At 37.6% G+C, this 26,654-nt stretch overlaps 2 protein-coding genes across 36 annotated transcripts in view; one reads left to right on the top strand and one right to left on the bottom strand.

Annotated features, from left to right (window-relative positions):
* The window catches only part of LOC119737083 (proteasome adapter and scaffold protein ECM29-like), a 37,500-nt gene extending 26,634 nt beyond the window's left edge, over nt 1–10,866 (top strand). The window contains exons 33-47 of the mRNA XM_038211173.1: nt 734–793; nt 1,468–1,557; nt 2,446–2,512; nt 2,802–2,893; nt 3,430–3,496; nt 3,943–4,074; nt 5,177–5,239; nt 5,743–5,954; nt 6,432–6,475; nt 6,984–7,185; nt 7,912–8,041; nt 8,313–8,418; nt 9,268–9,362; nt 10,055–10,126; nt 10,451–10,866. Of these exons, the coding sequence (XP_038067101.1) occupies nt 734–793; nt 1,468–1,557; nt 2,446–2,512; nt 2,802–2,893; nt 3,430–3,496; nt 3,943–4,074; nt 5,177–5,239; nt 5,743–5,954; nt 6,432–6,475; nt 6,984–7,185; nt 7,912–8,041; nt 8,313–8,418; nt 9,268–9,362; nt 10,055–10,126; nt 10,451–10,629 (1,611 nt within the window). The 3' untranslated portion in view covers nt 10,630–10,866. The remainder of the gene's footprint in view (nt 1–733; nt 794–1,467; nt 1,558–2,445; nt 2,513–2,801; nt 2,894–3,429; nt 3,497–3,942; nt 4,075–5,176; nt 5,240–5,742; nt 5,955–6,431; nt 6,476–6,983; nt 7,186–7,911; nt 8,042–8,312; nt 8,419–9,267; nt 9,363–10,054; nt 10,127–10,450) is intronic.
* An 8,661-nt stretch (nt 10,867–19,527) lies between these two features.
* LOC119737677 (mucin-17-like) overlaps nt 19,528–26,654 on the bottom strand; it is a 51,691-nt gene continuing 44,564 nt past the window's right edge. For 34 of the 35 annotated variants that reach the window (XM_038212207.1, XM_038212213.1, XM_038212200.1 and 31 more), the window contains 4 exons: nt 25,789–26,535; nt 23,594–23,869; nt 22,339–22,550; nt 19,528–21,594 (listed from right to left, as the gene is read on the bottom strand). In XM_038212207.1, the coding sequence (XP_038068135.1) occupies nt 22,342–22,550; nt 23,594–23,869; nt 25,789–26,535 (1,232 nt within the window). In that variant the 3' untranslated portion in view covers nt 19,528–21,594; nt 22,339–22,341. The remainder of the gene's footprint in view (nt 21,595–22,338; nt 22,551–23,593; nt 23,870–25,788; nt 26,536–26,654) is intronic. The other variant, XM_038212217.1, reaches the window with a different exon arrangement.

Here is a 26,654-nt window from a genome sequence, read left to right as displayed (position 1 = left end):
CAGTGTTTAAGTACACTTTTGTTTACCCTGGCCGGTTTGAAATGTTATATTGTTCTTGTTTTCCGTCCCTCTATCTTCTCTCCCCTGTCAAACTGTCCACTCTCCCTTCCCTCCCCCCTCCAACCCATTCCTACTCGCATCAGTCTTTAGTCTCGTCTGGTCTTACTTTCCAATTTCTATTTTTTGTTTACTTTCTGATTTATATTTGCTTTGACATTGTACTTTTGTTCATTTGTTGGCCGAATAAATAATAATAATAATATAGTTTGCAGGATTCAATGACCACTGGTCCTTGACAAAAAAACACTCCAGAGCTGTAATGTTGAACAAAACAAAGGGTGGAAACTCTCTGAAATAAGTTGAATGGGCAGGTTATTCATACCAAGGACACCACTAGCAAGTGAATGCAGTTACAATCAGAGACCATGGAGCAAATTGGAGGATATTCCAGTTGTTTTCCGTAGCCTGTGTCACAAAAAAGTAAAGAATGCATATTTTTTTTTAAGTCTGTTTCGAATATCCCGTTTCCAAAATTGAAACCAAATAGTGAAATTTAAACCGAATTTTTAAAAAATCAGGTTTTAAATCCCACCACTAGTTGTATGCAAGAAATTATTTAAGACATGCAGTTTCAAATATTTCAAAATGAAGCAAACTTCACAACATTTTTTTGTCTGTGTCATATTTATTTCTTAAAATAAGTTTTTTTCTGATCTTGTCTGTATTTGAACAGCTGGATAACGCCCGCATCGCAATGAGCAAATCCTCGCCGATGATGGAAATGATCAACATGGTGAGTAGAGAATTCTTCTAATGGTTTACTAAATACTTGATAAGGGTTGGAATATAGAAACCTTGTCACAGAAACATCATGTTGATGCCCAAGAATGTGCTGTCACTGCGTGTTGTCCTGCTTACGGTATTTTAAGGTTTCACACTTTTAATTTATAAAATATTCAAAAATTTATTTTCAAAATTACAATTTTTGTACATGTTTTTGACACTGTTCTCTTTATTCTTGAAAAGTTTTCATTTCGAGCTATGTTGTTTACTAAACCGGCTTTATTTTAACATCATTAATACACAGTTATTTGACTTTGAAATGGCCTTGTTTTTGGCTGGAAACATGGGCCAAGTTCGGGCAAGGACCATTAGTCGACTAGTGGTTGATTTGTGACGTACCTTAAGCCTGCGCACTGATAGCAACGTGCGAACGTCTCTAGTCAAACGCTGGTCAATATGTCATCGCAAAACTTCTGGATCCTGGCTCTCTGCTAGCATTATGAATGCGCGCGGCTATTGGTTACCAGCGAAGCAACCAACCCCAGTAGGCTGGTTCCAAATAGTCGACTCGCGTAGTCAACCACCGTCGACTAGACAGAGTTCGGGCAAACGTTAGTTAACCATTGGTCAACTATAGTCCTTGCGCGAACTTGGCCATAAATGGTTTTGATTGGTTGATTTCAGTGTGCGCAATATGTTGACGCCGACGTCCTAGTGGAGCTGGTCTCCAGGATCTGTGACCTGATACGCAGCGGCATCGGCATGGGAACGAAGGTATGCTTTAGACTGGAGGGACAGTAGAGGGCGCTTTTGACCACTTTTGAGAGCCAATGAAAGGGACACACCTTTTTCATGTACTGGTTTGCAAGTATATGACGTGAAGTACGCACAACTAAGTTTGTTTCTCAATGTGCACAAAGCCATATTGTCTTTGCGTGAGCGTCAGGTGTCGTCAGCAATGCGTTCAAATATCTCTCGCAGTGGTCTCCCCTAACTCTCCCTTTCTTACCGTTGAGGGGGTACTTGTGCACGGAGCCCATAGCACCTTTTCCATAGCATCTTCGTATGGTACCAATGTTAATTTTAATACAAGATATTGATTGTGATGCCCACTGCTATATCAGATTCAAACCGGCCAGCCAGTCACGTTAAGACACCTGCACAAGTAAGCAGCAGGTCGTGGGTTCGAGTCCTACCAAAGCAAGCTTGTGATTTGTTTTGCAAGCTCGCTGACAGCACTGATTAGTTATAAAGTAAAGTCTGTCACGAGCCAATGTGGCCCATCAGGCCGGCGTTTATCTCCGGTTTCAGTAGCATGAAACAACAGAGAATATTTCTACTCCCCCTGGATGGGATGCTAGTCCATCGCAGGTTACTCCCCAGCTAATGCCGGTACCCATTTATACTCCTGGGTGGAGAGAGGCAAGTGGGGATGGAGTGGCTTGCACAAGGACACAACGTATGGCCAGCAGCTGGATTCGAACCCCTGACCCTCTGATCATGAGTCACGAACCCTAAACACTAGGCCACACTCCCCATGGACAGCACCGAGTAGACAGTACTTATCAAATCATTATCTTGATAGCCTGAGTGTCCATACCCATTGCAGATCTTGCCAGTAGAATCAATGCTTGCTATTTCTGCTTTATGTCTGTATTCCAGGCTGGATGTTCTAGCTTCATCATTCTTCTGTGTCATCAGTGTCCATTGGATCTGTCCCCATATGCCGGTAAGTCTTTGAATTAAGAAATGTTGTTGTAACTGTAGCAATGTTTTTTTTATTTTCATGAAGGGTAACAATTAAGGAGATAAGTATTACAGGCATTCTTCTAGACTACTTTTCAAGGAAGGCGGAGGAAGGCTGAAAAGTATTTTTAAATATTCTATTTACATTGATTTCCGACTTTTTTGTTTCTAACTTTAAGATTTTCAAAATTCCACAAGGTACAGCCTTTTTTTTCATTTGTCAGTTTTAATTATATTGATTTTTCCTTTGAGTTTTGTTTCTGCCCGTCCAGGGAAGCTTTTGAGTGCGTTCCTCACCGGCCTGAACGATAAGAGCCCCGCTGTCCGTAAAAGCAATGCCACGGCTATTGGCCACCTGATTGCGGTAAGAACCAATCAGCACGCTCCGTTGAATTCAATTAAGATGTATGCACAATGCTGCCCTCAGCAATCCCGATTTACATATCAAAATTTAAAGCTTACGTGTTTTTCCAAAAACTCCCTTTCATTTTCCATTTCATTTTTATTGTGGTGCATGGCTCAAAGGGTCCCAGTGATCAAAGCTCAAGATATGTTGGTATGATAGATCCAGAAATACAATAAGCCCTTCAATCAGGGGTAACAACATGATAATTTCTGAACTTAGTAATCAGTGGCTTTCAGCACCATTCTAATATTGACAGTTGCCAATTTAATTGGTTTCATTTGGTGAAATTGGTTAAATTGGTTTTGATTGGTTTTGATTGGCTTTGATTGGTTTTGATTGGCTTTGATTGATTTTGATTGGCTTTGATTGATTTTGATTGGTTTTGATTGGCTTTGATTGGTTTTGATTGATTTTGATTGGCTTTGATTGGTTGTGATTGGCTTTGATTGGTTTTGATTAGTTTGTGGTTGGTTTTGATTGTTTTTGATATGCAGATTGCCAAAGACAGTAGCGTGCAGAAGCTGATCACCAGACTGAAAACTTGGTACACCGAAAAAGACGGTAAGTCAGAGCTGTCTTAGCGATAAGCGCGGGTAAAGATTCAATTTTGTTCGTGACCAAAGACACAGACTCGAACAGGGTGATGGTATTGATGACCACGAAACAAATAGCAGTAACAGCAATAAACAACAACAACAAACAGCAACAACATAGCACAATCTAGTCCCAGATGGACTCGCAAAAGTGATTTACAAAGGGAACATTAAGTAAACAAATCATTGCAGTATACAGGAAAACAATCACAGTGTGCCCAAAAAAAAAAATTGGAAAAGTGTCATGAAAGTTCTGGCAACTGAGGCTCCTGGGGTTTTTCATGGATTCGATTTTGTTTTGTTTTTAACTTTGTGACTTGCAGAGTAATGTCCTTTTTTTGATTTGTCTATTTTGACAGATGAGGCGCTGCATACACAGTAATGTCACTTTTTTTGATTTGTCCATTCTGACAGATGAGGCGCTGCATACAGCCTGCGGTGTGACCTTACAAGCTATGTCCAGACACTGCCCAGATACATTCAAGAAGCACAATGCCCTGGCCATGCCACTAGCGTTCCTGGCTATGCATGTCAAGAAGGAGAAAGGTACCACCTAATTTCTCTATAATTTTGAAGTATTCAAAGATATCATGGTGAAAAGGTTTAAAAATTGTAGATTTGAAACCAAACTGTTTCTGGAAAATCTCCAGTGCTTTGACGTAGATTTACATGGGTGACACACGTTCTTAATCTGAGGCATGCGTGCAATCGAAAACCATATCAGTCGAACATGCACTGGCTGCAAGCAAATCGCGCTTGTATGTAAGCGCAGTGTCACATCAATAGTGACTGTTATATAACACCCAAGTAAATCCTTGTCATTTGATTGGAGGATTGAAGGTCATGCAGCATTCATTAATCGAACCATTGCACGGCCTACGTCATAACCGTGCATTTTTGGTTCCATTCACCGTGCATTTTCGTCCCATCCCTTTTGATCTATTGCTCGTCGTGCGCACGCTAAGACGTACAGCCGGGGCCCAGCGCTATATTTGCGCTATTTAGACCATATCATGCGTTTTAGCAGCACAAGACTTGCGTTGAAGTAGATGCAGTTGCCTTGATGAATTTTTTACATGATTTTAAAAACTTACAATGTCAATTTCAAACCTTTGTTTGCCTTGAACAAGCTGGAAAAAAAGTAGTGAATATGATACAATTTTGTGAGTTTTGCTCGTTCTTACAGTTTCATCCTCCAATCGAATGACAAAGATCTACTTGGATGTTATATAAAACAAATAATGAATGTTTTGCATTCGTGCAATGGTGAGAATATTTTCATTCGTTGAAAGATGGAATGTTCCATGGAACATTTAATCTTTCAACTCATGAAAATATTCTCACCATTGCACGACTCATTATTTGTATACTAGTTTTGGTTGTAAGATAAGTCTAAACACTAATTCGGTGACACTATGAATTGATGTGCCCACTACTCAATGCTCCTCCGACCAATAGCATTTTTACAAATTGACGAAAAGTATGCACGCTTCTTGAAATTTAAGAAACATCAACACATGTGAGCTTGGCAACATGTTTTTAATCACTTCTTATTGTGTTTGCTGGAGTAGTCTTCAGTCGGCGTAACAAATCAAAAGTTGTAGCTCTTTTTTGATAAAAGTTGTTTTATGGCTTCTTTGTTTGACAGTAAGCGGACGTAACGAGGACAAAGATTGCGTGTGGGAGGAGGTGTGGCTAGACTCCACTCCAGGTGAGATGATTGGTCAACAGAACTTGAGAAAAGAGAGCTTTTAACCTAAAGCACTAAACCACTTTATATGCGTTTGTCTTCACCAACATTTTGCCTGCTTCGTCAACTGCTTCTAACAGTGTTTACTCAACAAGCTGCTTTAATAATGATGAAACGGGCATATGGCCAGCAACTTGCCTCAGATCAGCTGATTTCCTCTTTTTGACTTCTCTTAAATGCCATTACAAATTGAAGGGAAAAAAATACTGCAGAGAGTCTTGCAAACTTTGAAATTTCCAATTTTTGTGTGCGAGTTCTCATTGGCATGCCTGAGCATAAGAACTTCCAAAACTCTAGCAGAACTTATGCAAATATTAGTTCAATGGGCCTTCATGGGTTCAACCTTTTTTTTAATCAGTGTCGGTTAAAAAAACAACCTTGAGCATTTATAGTTTAAATTGGAATTTTTAAGAAGGTTGCAAGAATTGTGTAAACTGTCTTTTTAATCTTTTAATCTCGTTTAGGTACGGAGAGCGGAATCAAGCTGTATCTGTCAGAGATTGTCACCTTAACCCAGGAATCTCTAGGTTCTCAATCCTGGCCGCGTAAAGCCCAAGCAGCCAGGGCCATGAGCACCGTGGCTAAGAAGCTAGGCTCCAACTTACACCCGCCACACCTAGGGAGGCTACTCGGGGCGTTGGTCGGAGGGCTGGCTGGCAGGACATGGGACGGAAAGGTAGCTAGGTTTACTCAATTAATACTCCGTCATTATTTATTTGGGTCTCCCCAGTACAGAATTCTTTGTTAAGTTGTGTGGAGTCCACCAAAACATGGAAAAATCACAATTGAATTCTCAAAAAAAAATTCCAGCCTAGTTTTACGCTATCGAGAAAAATATTAAAATTGAAAATGTTTTGTGTATAGTTTGTTCCACGAACATCTCTTTTCATGTGGTGTAAAAACCAAGGCCATTGAGCAAAAATGAGAAAATGTTGACCCTTTGTTTTGATCTGGTCCCATATATCAAACTGCAAGCCATTTTTTCACTAGCTGGCTACTTTTTCTTCTTCCAAGTTGGTTGGAGACCCAACTCTTTGTTTTATTAGCTTGGCTCTCCCCAGAAGATATACTTCTGAAGCAGGTAACAGCATTGAGCCAGTGTCTTCTTGATTTCAGTTGCCTAAGAATTCCAATGTTTTCCTCCTTTTCACAGGACGAGCTTCTCAGGGCAATCTCAACAGTGTGTACGTCTTGCAGGTAAATATATTACTCTATTAGGTCCAATTCTGTGCATACCAAACAAGGTTGCACATAACACAACTTCATTGCAAAAGTCACAGAAGAGATCCAGAAAACTTATCTTTTAAAGGTAATATACAACAAAAATACCAAATTATTATGCAATACCTTACTTGACGTAAATGAATATTAGTCTCAAGCATCCTGTGAAATCATGGCACCTGGCGTGCTGTCATTTTCAAGAAAAATGGAAGTTTGAATCAGTAAGATTTGAGGCTTTGCATGGTGGAGATACTAAATAATGAAAGGTTTGCAGAAACGCCATGTGCAAATAATTTCTCAACTAAGAGAATGGTTCTGAAAATTATTCGCACATGGTGTTTCCGCAAACCTTTCATTATGAAGTTTGTATCATTTACCAGGTGTGGTCAGTGGAACACTTAAATTCTTTTCAAGATGTTCCGTGATATCTTTTTGGAATCATGATCATTCACGAAAGTGATTTTTTTTTGGTTTTACTTTTTAGAACTGCCCTTCAGAACCCAAACAACGCTGGTCCCGAGCAGCCCACCATGGAGACGATTCTTACAGCTGTCTTCAAGGAATGTAAGAAGGAACGCATTGACTACAAGATAGCAGCCTTAGAGTGCTTGTCTTCTGTCTTAGAGGCTCACGGCATCGATAGGTTTGAGGAACTCTCTCAGATTCTCTTCCCGATAGTCTCCAAGGTAAAGCGGAGGTCTTTAAATTCTTGCTTGATATTCGGTTATTTTTAATCTTTAAATAACTTTATTTGATCTTTTAGGTGACTTATAGGTGCACTTTAATAGTTGTCATTATTTTCTGAAAGAAATCTGTTTTTCCGACGTGCCCGTATTTTTTTACGAGCCTGTGTTTTCAAACAAGCCCTTTATAAAAGTAGGGTCAATTGTTTGATGTCATACAGGCATGCAACTTTTCCTTGGGTCAGCTGATATCCTCATTGTTCACTTCACAGTAGTTATGCTATTGAACAATTTAAAAACACTGTATAAAGTGTCTTGATAAGCTTGGGATTTCTCCCTTTTTTTGTTACTTCCAAGATCAATGTCTTGTAATTCTACATGGTATTATGTCTAGAAACCCTTCACCTTGCAACAACATGCAACACTTGTCTAAATGACAAGCCTGCTCGGTGTAGCAAGATCCATCAGGTCAAAAGTCTCAAGGCCAAACTGCCTCAGAGTCTTTGGTCACCAACTGCAGCGGGATACAACTGTGGCATTATTCAATGGGACTAGCTCTCATTGTCTCATAACTGGCCGTTTATCCACTTGTTGGTGTTGGTGGCTCAATGCAACAAGGCCCCACAGACTTTTACACTTGATGCACTGTGTTGCATTTTGCAAGCTTAGGGTCACTTTTTATATTTTATAAATTCCAATTATATTCCTCAAACTCTTTATTTGTTTCAGGACAAGAAGGATGATTCGGATGATTCTGATGAGGAGTCAGTCCGTTCCAGACAAGACCAGAAACTCAAGCTACAGGAGTGTGCCTACGAGAGTCTGGGCAAAGCCTGGCCACGAGAGAGACAAACACAAGGTCAGAACTAAACAACAATATAGAAGAGTTTTAGTAGATTAAAAAAAAAAATGAGACAACTGGACTCGAACTTACTGGATGGAGCACAGTTTCACGACCTGTCTGGGTTTCTTCCTTGGCTCAGAATGGGTGGTGGGAATGGACCGGTGCTTGAAGAGGCGATGCAATCGTCCCTTCTATTGCTCTGCTGATCACTGGAGCATAATGTAGGGGAGTTCTGATTACTCCTATTGTAATAAACTTATGAGAATTGTTCACATTTTCTTTGTAGATTTGTTCCACCAGGATCTGTGTCGTTATCTCTCCGAGGGCCTACAGGCAAGCACCTTCAAGATGCAAGTCACCATCCTCAAGGCTCTAGGTCTCTTCTTGGACAGGTAAGACAGAGAGCCATTCCATTTCAACTCCTTGAAAATTGTTCTTAGGCTAAACAAAATTTGTTCTGCTTCCGATCACATGTCAGTTTCAGAATTGGGTCGATAGGTCTGAAATAATTTTTTTTGCACTTTTTTTATGCTGATCAACTGTCGAGGTGTATTTCACACCACAAAGCATTTTTAACTTTTATCATTTTTAACGCTGTTTGCGTGACAACTTTCACGTTGCCGAAGTTCGAGCGTGCACCACGCCGGCTCCCGCCCCTTTCATTCATACCATTCTTGCTGTTATCTAGTGTTGGGAACCATCGTTGCATGCATGGCGCGCCGCATGTTCTTTCACCAGGCTCTCTCTTGTGCGTTGCCAAGAAACACTTTCTTTTCATCTTGGAAAAAACGGAGTCAGCCGACCAATTTCAAAGTTGGTTAACTAACTTGGGCGCTTTCATTCTTTACAACGTGAAAATACGGACAGCAGTAGTTATATAAGCATTTTTGATGTCCATAGGTTGTTGCGAAGCATCCAGGGTGATATGGAATTGACAATTTTAATGCTTTTTTTCCTTGTGTTTTTTTTTTTTTTTTTTTTTTAAACTTCGCAATAAAAACTTTAGGGTCGCGCCATCAAATTAGGGTTGGTCGGGTAACTGGAAGCAGAAATGTTATTTTGTTGGCCTTACTGAAGCTTGTAATAACACATGTGCCTATGAAACCAGCTGAAGCCACTTCCCGTTTACCAACTTCAATGGCAGTCCCAACTTTCCTATTCAGATTCCCATCCACGCGTGTTCTGATTGAAGATGAAAAAGTATGAGACATGAGATTTTTGTTTACTTTTATATTTTACAGGTTGATGTTCCTTTCTCCAGGAATCGACAATATTGAAAGCAAGTTTCTGTCTAGCATTCTCATCCGCATTATCCCCGATCTCTGCCGATGTCTAGGTAGGCAAGGAATTTTTACCAACATGTAGACGATGTTATTGGAAAGAAAAACTGCTGGCACGATATGAACTAGCACAATCAATTTTTGAGCTGTCGCATGTACATGTCAAACTCCTGCACTTAAAACTTAGAATGGACTTCAAGAGCCAAATGCCACTAACAGCAACTCGTTTGTTGTTTTGACAGAAATGATAGATGGTCAGAAAAGTGGATGATATCAAACTGCTTCATTTTTAGTCTCCTTGTAGTCTTATTGGACATGTTTTGAAGTATGCATACATGTGCAACACGGCGTACTTACATATTGGTACTTACGGGGTACTGAGGACAAAGAGCAGCAATAGGGTCAACGGTACCCCGCAAATTGGTCTTGGTACCCCACATCAGATAAGCCAAAGTGTTAGGGATGTCCATAGAAACCAAGGAGAACAATAGTAGGGAAGTAAAGGTGGGCAATAGTGGTACCCCATAACCCCAATATGTACGACTGTGTGTGCTTGCGTTTGTGCTTGTAAATATTTAAATTAGGATGACCTTTTGTTAAAGGTCATTAGAACAACAGCACAGTGGTCATTCTCTGACTCAATATCTGGAAATTGAGGCAGAGTAACATTTTATTGTGAACCCTTTATAATAATGAGCTTTACGCGGTGAATTTTCTAACGTGACTGAATTTGATATTTTGTTCGCAGGTATTGTCAAGTATGTTGCAATCAGGAGACAAGCTCTAACTATTCTGGAAAATCTAGTTACTAAACTAAAAGGTAAGTAGCGCTACTTTATCTGTGACTGATTGAATTCATCAATAAGTTGTTCAGGCTTATGCTGTATGTTCTGCATGTCCTTAGGCAGGGCACTTTACCACAATTCATTCTCTTTGCATAGGTTTACATTTTGGTTCAATAGAAAAGTGATATTGGGGGCGGGATCAAGGCTAGACTTGTGAGGGGGAACATTCTGCCCACTCTTGCTTACATTCAATAAAGACGGCAAAGATTTCTCCTCTTTTAAGTCTGTGAGGTAGTAATTTCTTTGAAGCGTTGTTGTTATCCATTTTGATTGCCAAGTTATGATGTTCCTCCTTCCAGATATCAACCAAATAGCATTGCTGAGTGCAGACATGTTGTCCAACTTGGAAGATGCCCTACTAGGCATGACCTCGGACTCGGAGCCCAGCCTCAAAGACAGGAGTCGACAGCTGAGGAAGGAACTGGAGCAATATATCCAGAGAGAACCGGCTGATCAGGGTGAAGAGAGCCAATCATAACTGACTAGTGTGTGTGTGTGTGTGTGTCCCCAGGCAAGGTAGTTAACTACAATGGCTTCTTTATTTATGAGAAACTGGTTCTGAGACGGAGTTGCAGCACCATTTTTCTGACTGGATTGTTAGGGAATGACAGTCTTAAGCATCCTGTAAAATCGTGGCTCCTGGTGTGCTGACATTTTCAAGAAAACTTGTATTTTTCCAAAGCTGGTAGGCAGACCAGCGTTGGAGAAAACTGGCTTCTTTGTTTTTAAATTGCTCCTAATTTTTCACATTTAGTTATTCTGCATTTTCATTGCAATAACCCGTGAAGGGGTACAAGCCTTCTAGACTGATTCTCTGACCTTACAATTCCCCAAAGTCTATAAATTGCTCCGCCTCATCTTAAGTGGGGTCAGGGAACCAGACTACAAGAACATGGTTGGTTTTCTTGGATTTCCCAGCATCTCCGAACCCAAAACGTGAAGCAAGTCAGTTTAACAATATTTGTTATAACATATTAATCCTCCAAATCCATTTATTTCTGAAAATTGCAGCAAAAGCAAAAGATGTACATTCCCTTTAAAGGATTGTTAAATTCATTTTTTAATGTTTCTTCCCCCAGAGTGTTAACTTTTCTTTTTATGTATAAATTTCAAGAAAAAGTTGTACAAAGTGCCCGATGGCAAAAACATAGATTTGACAGTTCAGGGAAAGCAAAAACTTTAAAAGGGCAATTAATAATCCTACACTGTCAATGTAATATTGTCAGCAAAATAATCCTATTTTATTTTGAACGATTCAAACAAATCTTACCTCTTTAATTGGTGTGGTTTTAAGTTTAACGTGCAATAATTGAAAGGAGAGATTTGTCACATGCAAATAGACAGGTCATCATTGTGGATGCAACAGGCTCTCCATAGCACTGGCATCTTTTGCATTGTATACATGTATTCTCAATGTATTACATTGTATCAGATTGTGTATACATTGAATGAGAATGTATTACTTTATTGTTAGGATCCATTCAAAGGTCATGGTAAATTAATCAGTCTTTGTCAAGTGTGTGAATTCATTTTCAAGAGTGCCACTGGACTTTAAAGGTAGAGTACATCATTTGCCATTTATGTATTTATTTTTCTTACGTTTGAAGCAACAAAAGTGCTCAAAATCTAAAGAAGGGTGCTTAACAACTATCAGGGGGGTGAAATCTCAGCTTAAAAGCTGGTTTCAGCTTTTTTTGTTTTGGATTTCAGCTTTTTTCCTTCACTTGCTGTGTACAAAAGTATAGGAGATTTCCAGAGTTTAGCTTTTTTACACCTTTTTCAGCTGTTTTCAGCTATTTTTATCAGTGGCCACTCACACCCCTGAACTATCAACCTGATGAAGTTTTAGCTCAGTGAATGCTGTATTTTCCCCAAAAAACCACCACAATTCTAGGATCTCGATTGCAATTCAAAACTTTGCCGAGTCATGTTTTGAATTGTGCCTGAAATCAGCGTCCGGGACATGTTCTCATTCAGTGAATTGCAGCTACACATTGTCACACAGTAAACCGCTGAATTATAGCAACCACGCTCGAGTGTGTTGCACGCACCCATTAACAGCTTCGCTGAATTCAAAACAAATTACTAAAGGAAATTTCGAAAAAGGAAAGGACCTTCTTTTATTTTCTTCAAAATGACAGCATGCCAGAAAAAAAAAAAATTTACAGGGAGTTTAGTGCCATTACTATTTTTAAACCAAGTATGCTTTTCAGCAGTAATTTTACCAGTTACGTTTTGGATAGCTGTAAATGATCTACTCTACCAATAAAAGAAACAAAACCTTCAGTTCAAATAGTTTGACGCTTTTTAGTCAGTTTTTGAAATCATTTTGTAAGAAGGGAAAACCTCAATAATTTTTGCCTGTAACATACAGGGTTAAAGAAATGTCAGTAAAAGAATACAGGTTTGTTTTAAAAGACTTATTGAAAGACATGACGCACAGTGAGTAACCCCACAAATGGATACAACAAATTTATCTATTTTAGAAACATGATTGGCTGTCCTTAAAAATAAAAACATAAAAATTATTTTTAAAAATAAATTGTGTAATTAGTTTCTGTGTGCGACAGAATTTCAAAATACCTCTTTCATGCAACCCAATTAAAAACGTTAATTTTACTGTATTCAGTCCATGCAAATCTGTGTATTAACATAAGCCTTTAATCTGCGAATCACAAATCAATTTTTTTCCTAACTTTGGGTCCCAGTTTAGGCTATACTTGCAAAGTGTTTGGGTTTTTATTTCAATAAATCATAGTTTGAATTTAGAGCATTGCGTTTCTTTTAATTTCTGTCACAATTGATCATTTATTTATTAATTTATTCCATGTTATGTTATCATGGTAGCTCCATCAGTTGTCTGTGTACTGTTCTCCCTGGGGGGCTCAGATAAATGGAATAATCCAAGGGTTTGATTTTCATCAATCTCTTATTCACCCCTTGAACAATTTTGGAAAGCCTTCTGCAATTCCTCTGCTAAATTTTGGTTAAATTGTAATTTTGTTGAAAATTGGAAAGAGTCAAACTTTAATCTAAAATGATAATGGTTAACCCCTTGCAAATTCACTTTTGGATGAAAATTTGCTATTTTTTAATTAAAACAAATTTTAGTTCCAAAACACATTGAGTAAATTGAAAAGGGCATACATTTAGAATGATGTTAATCTTGAAATGCGTTCTAGGGTCCCTTAGGCATCTTTCAAGAAAGTTTGGATTTTTTTTTCATTTTTTGGCCAAAATCAAAAAAAATGCAAGGGGTTAACCTTACTTTTTGATCAAATTTGGCCATAAAATGACTTTACTTCAAACTTTGCCCCAAAATATTGACGCATTATTTCTTTTCAAATGCAATTTTCGCCAGAAATCCAGTTGAAATGCGTCCAAGGTCCCTTAGGCATCTTTCCAGAAAATTTGGAGCAATTTCATTTTTTGGTCAAAATTGAAAAAAAATACAAGGGGTTAACCTTACTTTTTGATCAACTTTGGCCCCAAAAAAGACTTTTCTTCGAACTTCACAGAAATGACTCTTGATGGAAGGGGAGTATCATTCAATATTGAGGCAGCTATAATTGTGAAGATTTGGGCAAAAAGAATCTTTCTTTTTTTTGAAGAAAACATTAATAGTTTTGACTGATTTTGCCCCAAAATATTGACAAATTATTTCTTTTTAAATGCAATTTTCGCCAGAAATCCAGTTGAAATGCGTTCAAGTGTCCATCAGGCATCTTTCCAGAAAGTTTGGAGCAATTTCATTTTTTGGCCAAAATTGAAAAAAATGCAAGGGGTAAACCTTACTTTTTTGATCAAATTTGGCCAAAAAAATGACTTTTCTTCAAACTTCGCAAAAATGACTCTTGATGGAAGGGGAGTATCATTCAATATTGAGGCAGCCTATAATTGCGAAGATTTGGGCAAAAAGAATCATTTTTTTGAAGAAAACATTAATAGTTTTGACTGATTTTGCCCCAAAATATTGACAAATTATTTCTTTTTAAATGCAATTTTCGCCAGAAATCCAGTTGAAATGCGTTCAAGGGTCCCTTAGGCATCTTTCCAGAAAGTTTGGAGCATTTTCATTTTTTGGCCAAAATTGAAAAAAATGCAAGGGGTTAACCTTACTTTTTGATCAAATTTGGCCAAAAAATGACTTTTCTTCAAACTTCGCAGAAATGACTCTTGATGGAAGGGGAGTATCATTCAATATTGAGGCAGCCTATAATTGCGAAGATTTGGGCAAAAAGAATCATTTTTTGAAGAAAACATTAATAGTTTTGACTGATTTTACCCTTAAATATTGACGCATTATTTCTTTTCAAATGCAATTTTCGCCAGAAATCCAGTTGAAATGCGTTCTAGGGTCCCTCAGGCATCTTTCCAGAAAGTTTGGAGCAATTTCATTTTTTGGCCAAAATTGAAAAAAATGCAAGGGGTAAACCTTACTTTTTTGATCAAATTTGGCCAAAAAAATGACTTTTCTTCAAACTTCGCAAAAATGACTCTTGATGGAAGGGGAGTATCATTCAATATTGAGGCAGCCTATAATTGCGAAGATTTGGGCAAAAAGAATCATTTTTTTGAAGAAAACATTAATACTTTTGACTGATTTTGCCCCAAAATATTAACAAATTATTTCTTTTCAAATGCAACTTTCGCCAGAAATCCAGTTGAAATGTGTTCTAAGGTCCCTTAGGCATCTCTCCAGAAAGTTTGGAGCAATTTCATTTTTTGGCCAAAATTGAAAAAAAATGCAAGGGATAAACCTTACTTTTTTGATCAAATTTAGCCAAAAAATGACTTTACTTCAAAGTTCGCAGAAATGACTCTTGATGGAAGGGGAGTATCATTCAATATTGAGGCAGCCTATAATTGCGAAGATTTGGGCAAAAAGAATCATTTTTTTGAAGAAAACATTAATAGTTTTGACTGATTTTGCCCCAAAATATTGACAGATTATTTCTTTTTAAATGCAATTTTCGCCAGAAATCCAGTTGAAATGCGTTCAAGGGTCCCTTAGGCATCTTTCCAGAAAGTTTGGAGCATTTTCATTTTTTGGCCAAAATTGAAAAAAATGCAAGGGGTTGACCTTACTTTTTGATCAAATTTGGCCAAAAAATGACTTTTCTTCAAACTTCGCAGAAATGACTCTTGATGGAAGGGGAGTATCATTCAATATTGAGGCAGCCTATAATTGCGAAGATTTGGGCAAAAAGAATCATTTTTTGAAGAAAACATTAATAGTTTTGACTGATTTTACCCTTAAATATTGACGCATTATTTCTTTTCAAATGCAATTTTCGCCAGAAATCCAGTTGAAATGCGTTCTAGGGTCCCTCAGGCATCTTTCCAGAAAGTTTGGAGCAATTTCATTTTTTGGCCAAAATTGAAAAAAATGCAAGGGGTAAACCTTACTTTTTTGATCAAATTTGGCCAAAAAAATGACTTTTCTTCAAACTTCGCAAAAATGACTCTTGATGGAAGGGGAGTATCATTCAATATTGAGGCAGCTATAATTGCGAAGATTTGGGCAAAAAGAATCATTTTTTTGAAGAAAACATTAATACTTTTGACTGATTTTGCCCCAAAATATTGACAAATTGTTTCTTTTCAAATGCAACTTTCGCCAGAAATCCAGTTGAAATGTGTTCTAAGGTCCCTTAGGCATCTCTCCAGAAAGTTTGGAGCAATTTCATTTTTTGGCCAAAATTGAAAAAAAATGCAAGGGATAAACCTTACTTTTTTGATCAAATTTAGCCAAAAAATGACTTTACTTCAAAGTTCGCAGAAATGACTCTTGATGGAAAGGGAGTATCATTCAATATTGAGGCAGCCTATAATTGCGAAGATTTGGGCAAAAAGAATCATTTTTTGAAGAAAACATTTATAGTTTTGACTGATTTTACCCTAAAATATTGACGCATTATTTCTTTTCAAATGCAATTTTCGCCAGAAATCCAGTTGAAATGCGTTCTAGGGTCCCTTAGGCATCTCTCCAGAAAGTTTGGAGCAATTTCATTTTTTGGTCAAAATTGAAACAAAATACAAGGGGTTAACCTTACTTTTTTGATCAAATTTGGCCAAAAAATGACTTTTCTTCAAACTTCGCAGAAATGACTCTTGATGGAAGCGGAGTATTATTCAATATAGAGACAGCTATTGAAATGCGTTCAAGGGTCCCTTAGGCATCTCTCCAGAAAGTTTGGAGCAATTTCATTTTTTTGTCAAAATTGAAAAAAGTGCAAGGGGTTAACCTTACTTTTTGATCAAATTTGGTCCCAAAAAATTACTTTTCTTCAAACATCGCAGAAATGACTCTTGATGGAAGGGGAGTATCATTCAATATTGAGGCAGCCTATAATTGCGAAGATTTGGGCAAAAAGAATCATTTTTTGAAGAAAACATTAATAGTTTTGACTGATTTTGCCCCAAAATATTGACAAATTATATCTTTTCAAATGCAATTTTCGCCAGAAATCCAGTTGAAATGCGTTCTAGGTCCCTTAGGCATCTCTCCAGAAAGTTTGGAGCAATTTCATTTTTTGGTCAAAATTGAAAAAAAATACCTTACTTTTTTGATCAAATTTGGCCAAAAAATGACTTTTCTTCAAACTTCGCAGAAATGACTCTTGATGGAAGCGGAGTATCATTCAATATAGAGACAGCTATTGAAATGCGTTCTAGGGTCCCTCAGGCATCTTTCCAGAAAGTTTGGAGCTATTTCATTTTTTTGTCAAAATTGAAAAAAATGCAAGGGGTTAACCTTACTTTTTTGTCAAATTTGGTCCCAAAAAATGACTTTAATTCAAACTTCACAGAAATGACTCTTGATGGAAGGGGAGTATCATTTAATATTGAGGCAACTATAATTGCGAAGATTTGGGCAAAAAGAATCATTTTTTGAAGAAAACATTAATAGTTAATTTTGATCGATTTTGCCTCAAAATATTGACAAATAATTTCTTTTCAAATGCAATTTTCGCCAGAAATCCAGTTGAAATGCGTTCTAGGTTCCTTAGGCATCTTTCCAGAAAGTTTGGAGCAATTTCATTTTTTGGTAAAATTGAAAAAAATGCAAGGGGTTAAACTTACTTTTTTGATCAAATTTGGTCCAAAAAAAATGACTTTTATTCAAACTTCACAGAAATTACTCTTGATGGAAGGGGAGTATCATTCAATATTGAGGCAGCTATAATTGCGAAGATTTGGGCAAAAAGAATCATTTTTTGAAGAAAACATTAATAGTTTTGACTGATTTTGCCCCAAAATATTGACAAATTATTTCTTTTCAAATGCAATTTTCGCCAGAAATCCAGTTGAAATTCGTTCTAGGGTCCCTTAGGCATCTCTCCAGAAAGTTTGGAGCAATTTCATTTTTTGGCCAAAATTGAAAAAAATGCAAGGGGTTAACCTTACTTTTTGATCAAATTTTGCCCCCCAAAAAAGACTTTTCTTCAAACCTCGCTGAAATGACTCTTGATGGAAGGGGAGTATCATTCAATATTGAGGCAGCTATAATTGCGAAGATTTGGGCAAAAAGAATCTTCTTTTTTTGAAGAAAACATTAATAGTTTTGACTGATTTTGCCCCAAAATATTGACAAATTATTTCTTTTCAAATGCAATTTTCGCCAGAAATCCAGTTGAAATGCCTTCTAGGGTCCCTTAGGCATCTTTCCAGAAAGTTTGGAGCAATTTCATTTCTTGGTCAAAATTGAAAAAAATGCAAGGGGTTAACCTTACTTTTTGATCAAATTTGGTCAAAAAAATGACTTTTCTTCAAACTTCACAGAAATGACTCTTGATGGAAGGGGAGTATCATTCAATATTGAGGCAGCTATAATTGCGAAGATTTGGGCAAAAAGAATCATTTTTTTGAAGAAAACAGTAATAGTTTTGACTGATTTTGCCCCAAAATATTGACAAATTATTTCTTTTCAAATGCAATTTTCGCCAGAAATCCAGTTGAAATGCATTCTAGGGTCCCTTAGGCATCTTTCCAGATAGTTAGGAGCAATTTCATTTTTTGGTCAAAATTGAAAAAAAATGCAAGGGGTTCACCTTACTTTTTGATCAAATTTGGCCCAAAAAAGACTTTTCTTCAAACTTCGCTGAAATGACTCTTGATGGAAGGGGAGTATTATTCAATATTGAGGCAGCTATCATTGCGAAGATTTGGGCAAAAAGAATCTTTCTTTTTTTGAAGAAAACATTAATAGTTTTGACTGATTTTGCCCCAAAATATTGACAAATTATTTCTTTCAAATGCAATTTTCGCCAGAAATCCAGTTGAAATGCATTCTAGGGTCCCTTAGGCATCTTTCCAGAAAATTTGAAGCAATTTCACTTCTTGGTCAAAATTGAAAAAAATGCAAGGGGTTAACCTTATTTTTGATCAAATTTGGCCAAAAAATTAACTTTTCTTCAAACTTCACAGAAATGACTCTTGATGGAAGGGCAGCATCATTCAATATTGAGACAGCAATTTAAATGTGTTAAAGGGTCCCTTAGGCATCTTTCCAGAAAATTTCCGCCGGGGGGGGGGGGGGGCTGTCGGATACGCCACTGATATTAAGGTTAAGCCCTTGCAAATTCACTGTTTGATGAAAAAAAATGCTACATGTATTTTAATTGAAATAAAATTTAATTAAAAAAAAACATTGAGCATATTGAAAAAGCCTTACTTCAATTTAGAATGTTTATCTTGAAAAAGTCATATTTTCTCAAATTGATCAGGTAAACCCCTTGATTATTCAATTTGTTGGAAAAAAGTGAAATTCATTAAAATTTAAAAGGATAAGGTTAAGCCCTTGCAAATCCAGTTTTGATGAAATTGTGTTATTCTAATTATAACAAATTTTAATTCCAAAACACATTGAGAAAATTGAAAAAGCGATACTTTCATTTAGAATGATGTTAATCTTGAAAAAGTCAAATTTTCTGATATTGATAAGGTTAACCCCTTGACGAGTCAATTTGTGGAGAAAAAAAATCAAAATTGAAATTATAAGGTTAACCCCTCACAAATTCACTTTTTGATGAAAACGTGCTATTTTAATCAAAACATTGAAAATATTGAAAAAGTCATTTTTAATTTAGAATGTTAATCTTTAAAAAAGTCATATTTTCCAAAATTGATAAGGTTAACCCCTTGATGAGTCAATGCGTGTTGGGAGCATATAAAACCAAGCCAAATTTCACTTCAAAAGATAATTTTAATTTTGGAATAACAAAAATGATTTTCCTTTTGTGTATAGTTGTGCATCCACCAATCCAGAAACCCATTCAAAAGTGTTAGAGTTGTAAGCTAAAAGTTAGAACAACCTAAGTCAAGGAGAAAAGTTGACTCTGGGTAAGTCATGAAGTCGAGAGGACACGAATCATTTTACAATTTCCCACTTTATTGCAACAATGCAATTAACATTGTGACTGCAACCAAATCGAGCTTCCATAGTTTTTTGGAAAACATAATTATACCACCAATTATTTATAAACACAAACAGAATGTAGGTACAGTGTAACACCAATTAAAATGTGTTTCTACACTATAAAATGTACATGTACATGTATTTAAAAAAAATATCGGTGTACCGGTAGGTGTCCTACAAATACAAAACTTATAAAACCCATAAGGCTGGTTCGTACGTGAAAGCAAACACAAATTTGAACTCGTGACATTATGGCAAGTTTTTTTCCTGCTGCAAAATTTGCAAAAAGGTTAACACATTTCAACTTTGGCCAATTTTGAAGCGAATCTTTCATGGCGCCAAATCTGCATTGCTGGCCTTCAGAGTTTCCCTAAAAAGCAAAAAGGTGAGAGTATCAGAAATGTCCAAATCGAAAAAAAACATGTATTCATGTGAAATAATTTAGATTAGTCCTCAAGTTCAGTTCAAATTCGGGCCATCTTTGGACCACCAAAACAATTGATGTGTAAACACCTATTTTTTTTTCCTGCTGTATTCATTGCAAAACTTGCATTAAAAATGGACAATTAAACTAAAAAGTGTAAAAATGCAGAACTATATCAATACCAACTCTTCCTATTTTTATGAGTTACAGTTGCCGCAAAAAAACCAAGAAGTTTTTTAGAATATGTGTAATTTTAAAACACCAAATTCAAAAATGACTTCAAACAATCTCAAATTGTCCTGTACAGTAGTAGTCATCAGTACACCACCATATCCTATTAAAACTAAAATAGTTTCGCGCTACAAAGTATTACTACTCACTACTTTTACTAACATACCCATTTTGTTGTACATTTTTTGTTTTAATTAAAAATTGAAAATCTCATGATTATATTTCAAAAATACATGCAGCTAAAAAAAGATTACTATTCATGAATTGTTATAACGTTGTAAAAATGCTCGTGTACTTGTATCAAAATCATGTAAAAAGCTAGTGTAAACAAATATGTACATGTCTCAAAACCATACAACATTTACAAAAATCAAATCTTCATTTCATTAGTAGTAAACATGCCAAGATTTACGCTTTCACATTTTATGTGAAAACCCAATTTGAGGGGGGATAGTCTCAGCCTGTGTCTCGTGTCGTAACTTTGTGCTCATGACATCTTTTGACTCTTTAATCTACAATCAAAAATATCTGACAGTTTTCCCATCCCTGTTGGCCGAGAGCCCGTCATGTGTGTGGTTTTAAATATCTGTTAAATCAGCGGATGGTTTTAAACACTATATTCCTGCACCGCTGTGTTCTGCGCCACATGATGCCAATCTCCATAAAAGGAGATTTTTAGCACTACATGGGCAAGGCACAAACCATAACATGGCCAGAGGGGTGTTTGACAAAACATGAGAGAAAACTGTTGAACAAACTCATTGGCAAATTGTGAATTTTGACTTGTTTTGGACCGAAAGCATTTAAGAATGAGAATAAATATGTGCTTGACCAGTATTAAACAAGTGCGTTTAAAACCGACTAGCGGCCTGGTCGTAGAAAATGACCAGAGGTTGTTAAATACTGGCCAAGCACATAATTCATTCTCTTATAAGTGGCAGCAGAACATCCAAAAACGGCTGGGCAAAGAGAAACATTTCGTCGAAACTTACACCTTTAAAAAAAAAAAAACTAATTGGCGCCTGTACTACACTGTCTTAACTTGGCTTCCTGGCGAATGCATAAAACCATACAGTACTGGGTGTGATACTGGCACTAATTTTAATGCAGTTAAAAAATTACAATGCAACTTTAAATCTCTTCTCAAAACAAGTATGACCAACCTCCACTCATAAAAAAAAACATAAAAATGAAACTTAATAACCTTTAAGAACCTAGATTACATTTTAAAAAAGATCTTCTCAATATACATTAACACCAGAACAATAAAAACCCTTAAAAGTAATACATTACTTAAAATAGTTCTGGAGCTTCTGTTTAAACCATCATCTTCACCACTTGTTGAAGACGGAGCTTTCTATCGTGTCCTGTAAATGAAAATTATAAAAATCAATAAAAAGTTCATGCAATGCATCATTTCGAGACGAAAATGAAACTTGGAAAAAAAAGCAGAAAAAATTCTTCCACGGAACTGCTGATGGTGTTTTTAGGCTCCTTCAAGCTAGGAATGTTCTACTGAGACAACTGCCTGTTTTGGAAGTTTTAGCTCAGCTTCAGCTGTGTATTTCAAGAAAAACAACATTCTAGGATATCTCGATTCAAATCAAAAGTTGCTGAATCATGTTTTGAATTGGGCCTGAATTCAGCATCCAAGACATCATTTTAACTGAGCCGATTGCAGCTACGCGGTGTCGCGCACTAATCCAACGAATTACAGCAACCGCACACGCGCGTGCTTCGTGCCAATGCTTGCACGCGCTTCGCCGAATATCAAAACAAACTTCTAATTTCAATTTCCTACGGTGCTTCTTAAAAAGTACCGTTGGAAAGGAATTCTTTCGTTGATTTCTTCAAAATGACAGCTTGCCAGAAAGAATAATTTCACAGGGAGTTTAGTCCCCTTACTTTTTTTTTTTAACCAAGTATTTTTTTCAACAATAATTACGCCAGTTACTTTTTGGATAGCTGCAAATGATGGACTCTGGCTTTAACCTAATGCCGATCAGAGCAAACTGACCGGAGAAACAGCATTTTTCTCTTACGAGTTTTCCACTTCACTGATTAATCTGAAAACTTCTCCCAAGTAATATGTACAAGTACCAAAAACCTACCATCTAGGCAGTCGTTTCTTCTTCCACTGCTGGGTTTTCGGCGCCATCAGGCACATTCTTCTTGGGTTTCCGTCTCAAGCAGACCAGCAAGCCAATCATGGCGATGATGAGCAGAATGACCACCAAGACAGCCGAGCCGATGAGCACCCAATGGAATAGATCCAACTTGGTCTCAGACTGCTGCTCAACCCCAGGGACAGGGTCCATAATGTCTGGAAAATTACAATCCAATCATGAATTCCAAACTTGACAATACAACAAAGTGAAAATGAAGTTCAGAAAAATAAGTGTTATACTGTTTGTATTCTTTCAAGTTTCATAACCGTGCAAACTTTGCACCATTTTCAAATGGATATGTCACATTTTGTCAATAAAATCCTCATTTGTAGCATTGACAGTTTCAGAATATATTTGTCCTTTTTTTTAATTATGCTTGTGAGGAAAAACGAAGGGCAAAATTTTGTGGTCAGACCGTCAGATACTATACCTGGAATATTACTGACTAAACAACCCAAACTTCTCAAGAGAGTTAGATCAATTTGTAGAAAAAGATTATTGTGCAATAATGATACCTAAAGGTTCTTTTGCACTGCAGCATCGTGATATTCTGCGCCTGTCTGACAAGACATTCTCCAGCAGGGTTTTATTTGAGGCCCTGTCTATATCTGAGATATGTTTAGTGTATATTTGCTTTCAAGCAATCCACACAGATAATCAAAGTTATTACTGGACGGGTTTCAGAAACGAATCATCAGAAGACAACTGACCACGATCCAGCAAGTCCAGCAGGTGGTTTGGAGGATTTTGCAAGGTTGGTCAGAGTGGCCCAAGGCATTATTAATTTACATGGGATTCAATGCCCAATGGAAAGTGGAAGACCAAAGAATGTGCATTAAATTCTGCACAGTGGTGGATTGTGGAAGAAAAAAACTGAATCCTACAAATAATAAAAACTGTCCTCGGAGTTGAAATAGTATATGAGAAAAATCCAACATGACGCTCTCTCAATACTAGGATATGGCTTCCTAGAGGATAATATAATTTGATAATCTCAGGCATTAGATGGAATTTCAATGGAAAAATGTAGGACATTTGTGTAAAGACAGGAAATAAGATGGCAAGGAAGCACCAAAATCAGCTCAAAACAATTAAAAATGGCAAAACAAATTTGGGCCAGAAAAACCCCAGGAATTCCTGTTAAAACAGGAAGATTCTCATGCCAGTGTAAACCTTCCCCGTTTTGAACCCAACTCACCTCTGGATAGAGTCAACACAGGTTTGTGGAAGGAGGCTGCCGCTCTGTCCACCGCAATCACGCGCACCACGTACACCGTGTTGTCCCTCAAGTTGGTCAAGGTGTAGTTGCGGGCCGATGCTGGGATGAGAGGGGTGCTGGTGTAAACGCTTGAGTTGGCCTCGCGGTACTGGAGAATGAAGCCCATAATGAACGGCTCGTCTGACGGGCTGAATCTCCAGGCGACCGTGGTCTCCCCGCTCTCGATGCTTGGCACGTTCAAGATCATTGGATCTCCTATAAAAATAAAACCCAAAATAATGACTTTTTGTGAACAGTGAAGTATGAAACCAAATCTTCATTGATGCTATGAGTTATGCCCAACACGAATTGCCGACGCTCAGTAATGTGAAGGCTATTAGTCACAGAGATATGATATTCAGTCATCAATTTTTAATACTCAAATACCAGAATGAAAGCCCAACTGTATTGCCTGAAGAGACCTGGGGCCGATTATACAAAATGCTAAGACGCATCTTAGGGAGGGTAACTCGTCCTAATTTGCGACTCGTCCTAGGATCCATTTCACCAAACTTAAGATGCGTTCAACGTGTCCTAACTCTAGCTCTTTTAGGGAGATGAATAGCACAGGTATTTGCAGAGCTCAGAATTTTTTTGTTAGCAACATCACTCAAATTTTTCTGTACATGCATACTGCAACTGCTTCTCAGTTGATTTCTGATGACAACCGACATCTGCTGAGCAATTTTTTATGTTTAGGAGCTGCATGAAATTGGGCCGTACTCAACAGGCTTGCATGTGCCACCTCCCAAATTGCTTAGAGAAGAAAGGATTTAGGCAAGCATTTTTTGTACCACCATTGAAACAGATTGCTACCCACTCCCGGTTGATATCAAGTACAAGCGCGCTTAACCAGTTTGCGCCGGAGGACGTGTATGTATACACGCAAAAGTTTTCTGAAATTTAGATCGGATGACTGATACACCCGCAACAACCGAGGCCAGAAATATGTCAGCAACCCACTCGCATTGACTGAGCAAGGCCTGAAAAATCAGGGTGTGCCACCCACAGATCATGGCCTGAGCCCGTCCGGCATCGAGGTTCGTGAAAAATAATCCCGCGCCTGGGTCAGGTCACTGTCAAAATACACCTGGCTCGAACTGGTAACCAAGTCTTTTCATACCAATTTTCTGTAGATGGATTCTCTGAACCTCATGCCTGCAAAAACTTTGAGAGAAGACACCAAGCTTTTTATTTTATCCAAGCGATGATTCCCTTGATCAATAACCCATTACTCATTCCACACTGAGTAAACCTCACAACTAAACACACCTTATTACATAAATAAATTAAAAATCAATGCCAACCAATTTCAGTAATATAAATGTCAATTTAGAATGCACAAACCAAGTCACTAAATACCAACTATACTGGTTAAAAACACAAAAGACGCACATGAGTTGTGGTTAAATATTAAAAGTGTTATATTTAATGACATCTGTTAGAATCTCTTGCCAGATAAAAATGTATTTTCTACAAATTAAGTTATTTTAGTATGACAATCTGTATCAAATGAAATGAAAAGTTAATGGTATGACTAGGAAATATGGTACTGAGCACTTTGTGATCGGGTAGACAAAAGAATTGTGAGTCCTCTGCATTTTTCATAACTGTCAGTAATCTATTTTCCTCATTAAACAAAATTGAGTTATTATTAAAGGTGATATACAAAGCAAGGACTGACCAGTTAAACCAATGTGAAATAGTTTAAAAACCAAGATGCCTTTTACAGAACTGATTAAGAATGGTGATGCTGTTACCAGTATAAAACAGTATGCTGTTACCAGTATAAAACAGTATCCTGTTAAGCACACAGGTTAATCAGAGAGTTGTAATGTGTAAGAACGGAAGTTAACACAAGTAGTAATGTGAACAGGACAGTGGTCAGGATTTACGAGTTTGTGTTTTAGCAAACAGAATTGTGACAAGTGTAATGTGAAGGGACGGTGGTAGAGCTGGTGCCATGAAGGATGTTAAGTTACATCAGAAGTGGATGACACTCTGTGAGAGCTACACTGATGAAAAGGCCACATGCAGTGATCAGTGGTGAGATTTGAAGATGATCAGTGACTAAAGAAGTCAGGGTTTTTTTTAGAGAAACGGTCGTCGTGCAGTTGTCTCAAGAGACAACCTACCTTTTCTTTGGGTCTGTGGAGACGTCATGACCACGGTGGCTGGAGGCGGTTGGTTGGTTGGTTCAATCTCCCCTTCCAACAGGATCACCGCTGATCCGGGATTGGCAGATTCCACAATTGTCTGAATCACCACAGCCTGGCCCGTCGTCACAAAGAGCGTGACGTTAGCAGGTACCGTGGTGGTGAGTTTAAGAACACTGGATCCCAGCATGTGAGGCGTCTCGGTCTGTACTGATCCGCGAGGCTCTGCTGCCAGGCTGATCTCTGCTGAGCCATTGATGACGAGGTATATCACTGATGGCTCAAAGGTCCTGATTGAGACTAACGATGTGGCAGCACCTGTTGTAGTGATAGTCCTGGTGACATTCATGACCTCAGGTGTTACGGATGGATTGATCAGAGTCACCATACTGGCGTCATCCACGTTGGTCACTGTGAAGGAGATATTACCAGGTTCAGCTAACATCATCAGCACAGTGGTTTCTGAAGCTTCTAGGGTCTTGAACATATAGGTCATCTTATCTTGATCACTGCTCATAAAGATGTTGAAGTCCACTGCAAGGCCGCTGGGGACTGTCTGGATATTGATGGTGAAAGTTCCGGATGGGTTGGGAGTAAACACCTCAACTGTCAAATTTGCTGGCCTGGTAGTCGAGGCCATGGCCTTAACTGTTGAGTTTGCGCTGTACGTCTGCAGGGTTCTCACAACAGTCAAGGTGCCTGGTGTTTCGGGGGTCACTGGAGACACTGTGTAAAAAGACAACATGTAATCACTACATCAGAGAACTTTCATCATCAGAGTAATCATCAGAGTAAACACATTTTGTAAATAATGTGTTGCAAAAAGATTACAAAAATAGTCCAGA

This window comes from Patiria miniata, unplaced genomic scaffold (assembly GCF_015706575.1).
Source record: "Patiria miniata isolate m_02_andy unplaced genomic scaffold, ASM1570657v1 HiC_scaffold_3, whole genome shotgun sequence".
In the NCBI taxonomy this organism is placed as follows: Eukaryota; Metazoa; Echinodermata; class Asteroidea; order Valvatida; family Asterinidae; genus Patiria; species Patiria miniata.
Note: the sequence above shows the minus strand (reverse complement) of the source record. Positions and strands in the feature narration are given on the sequence as shown.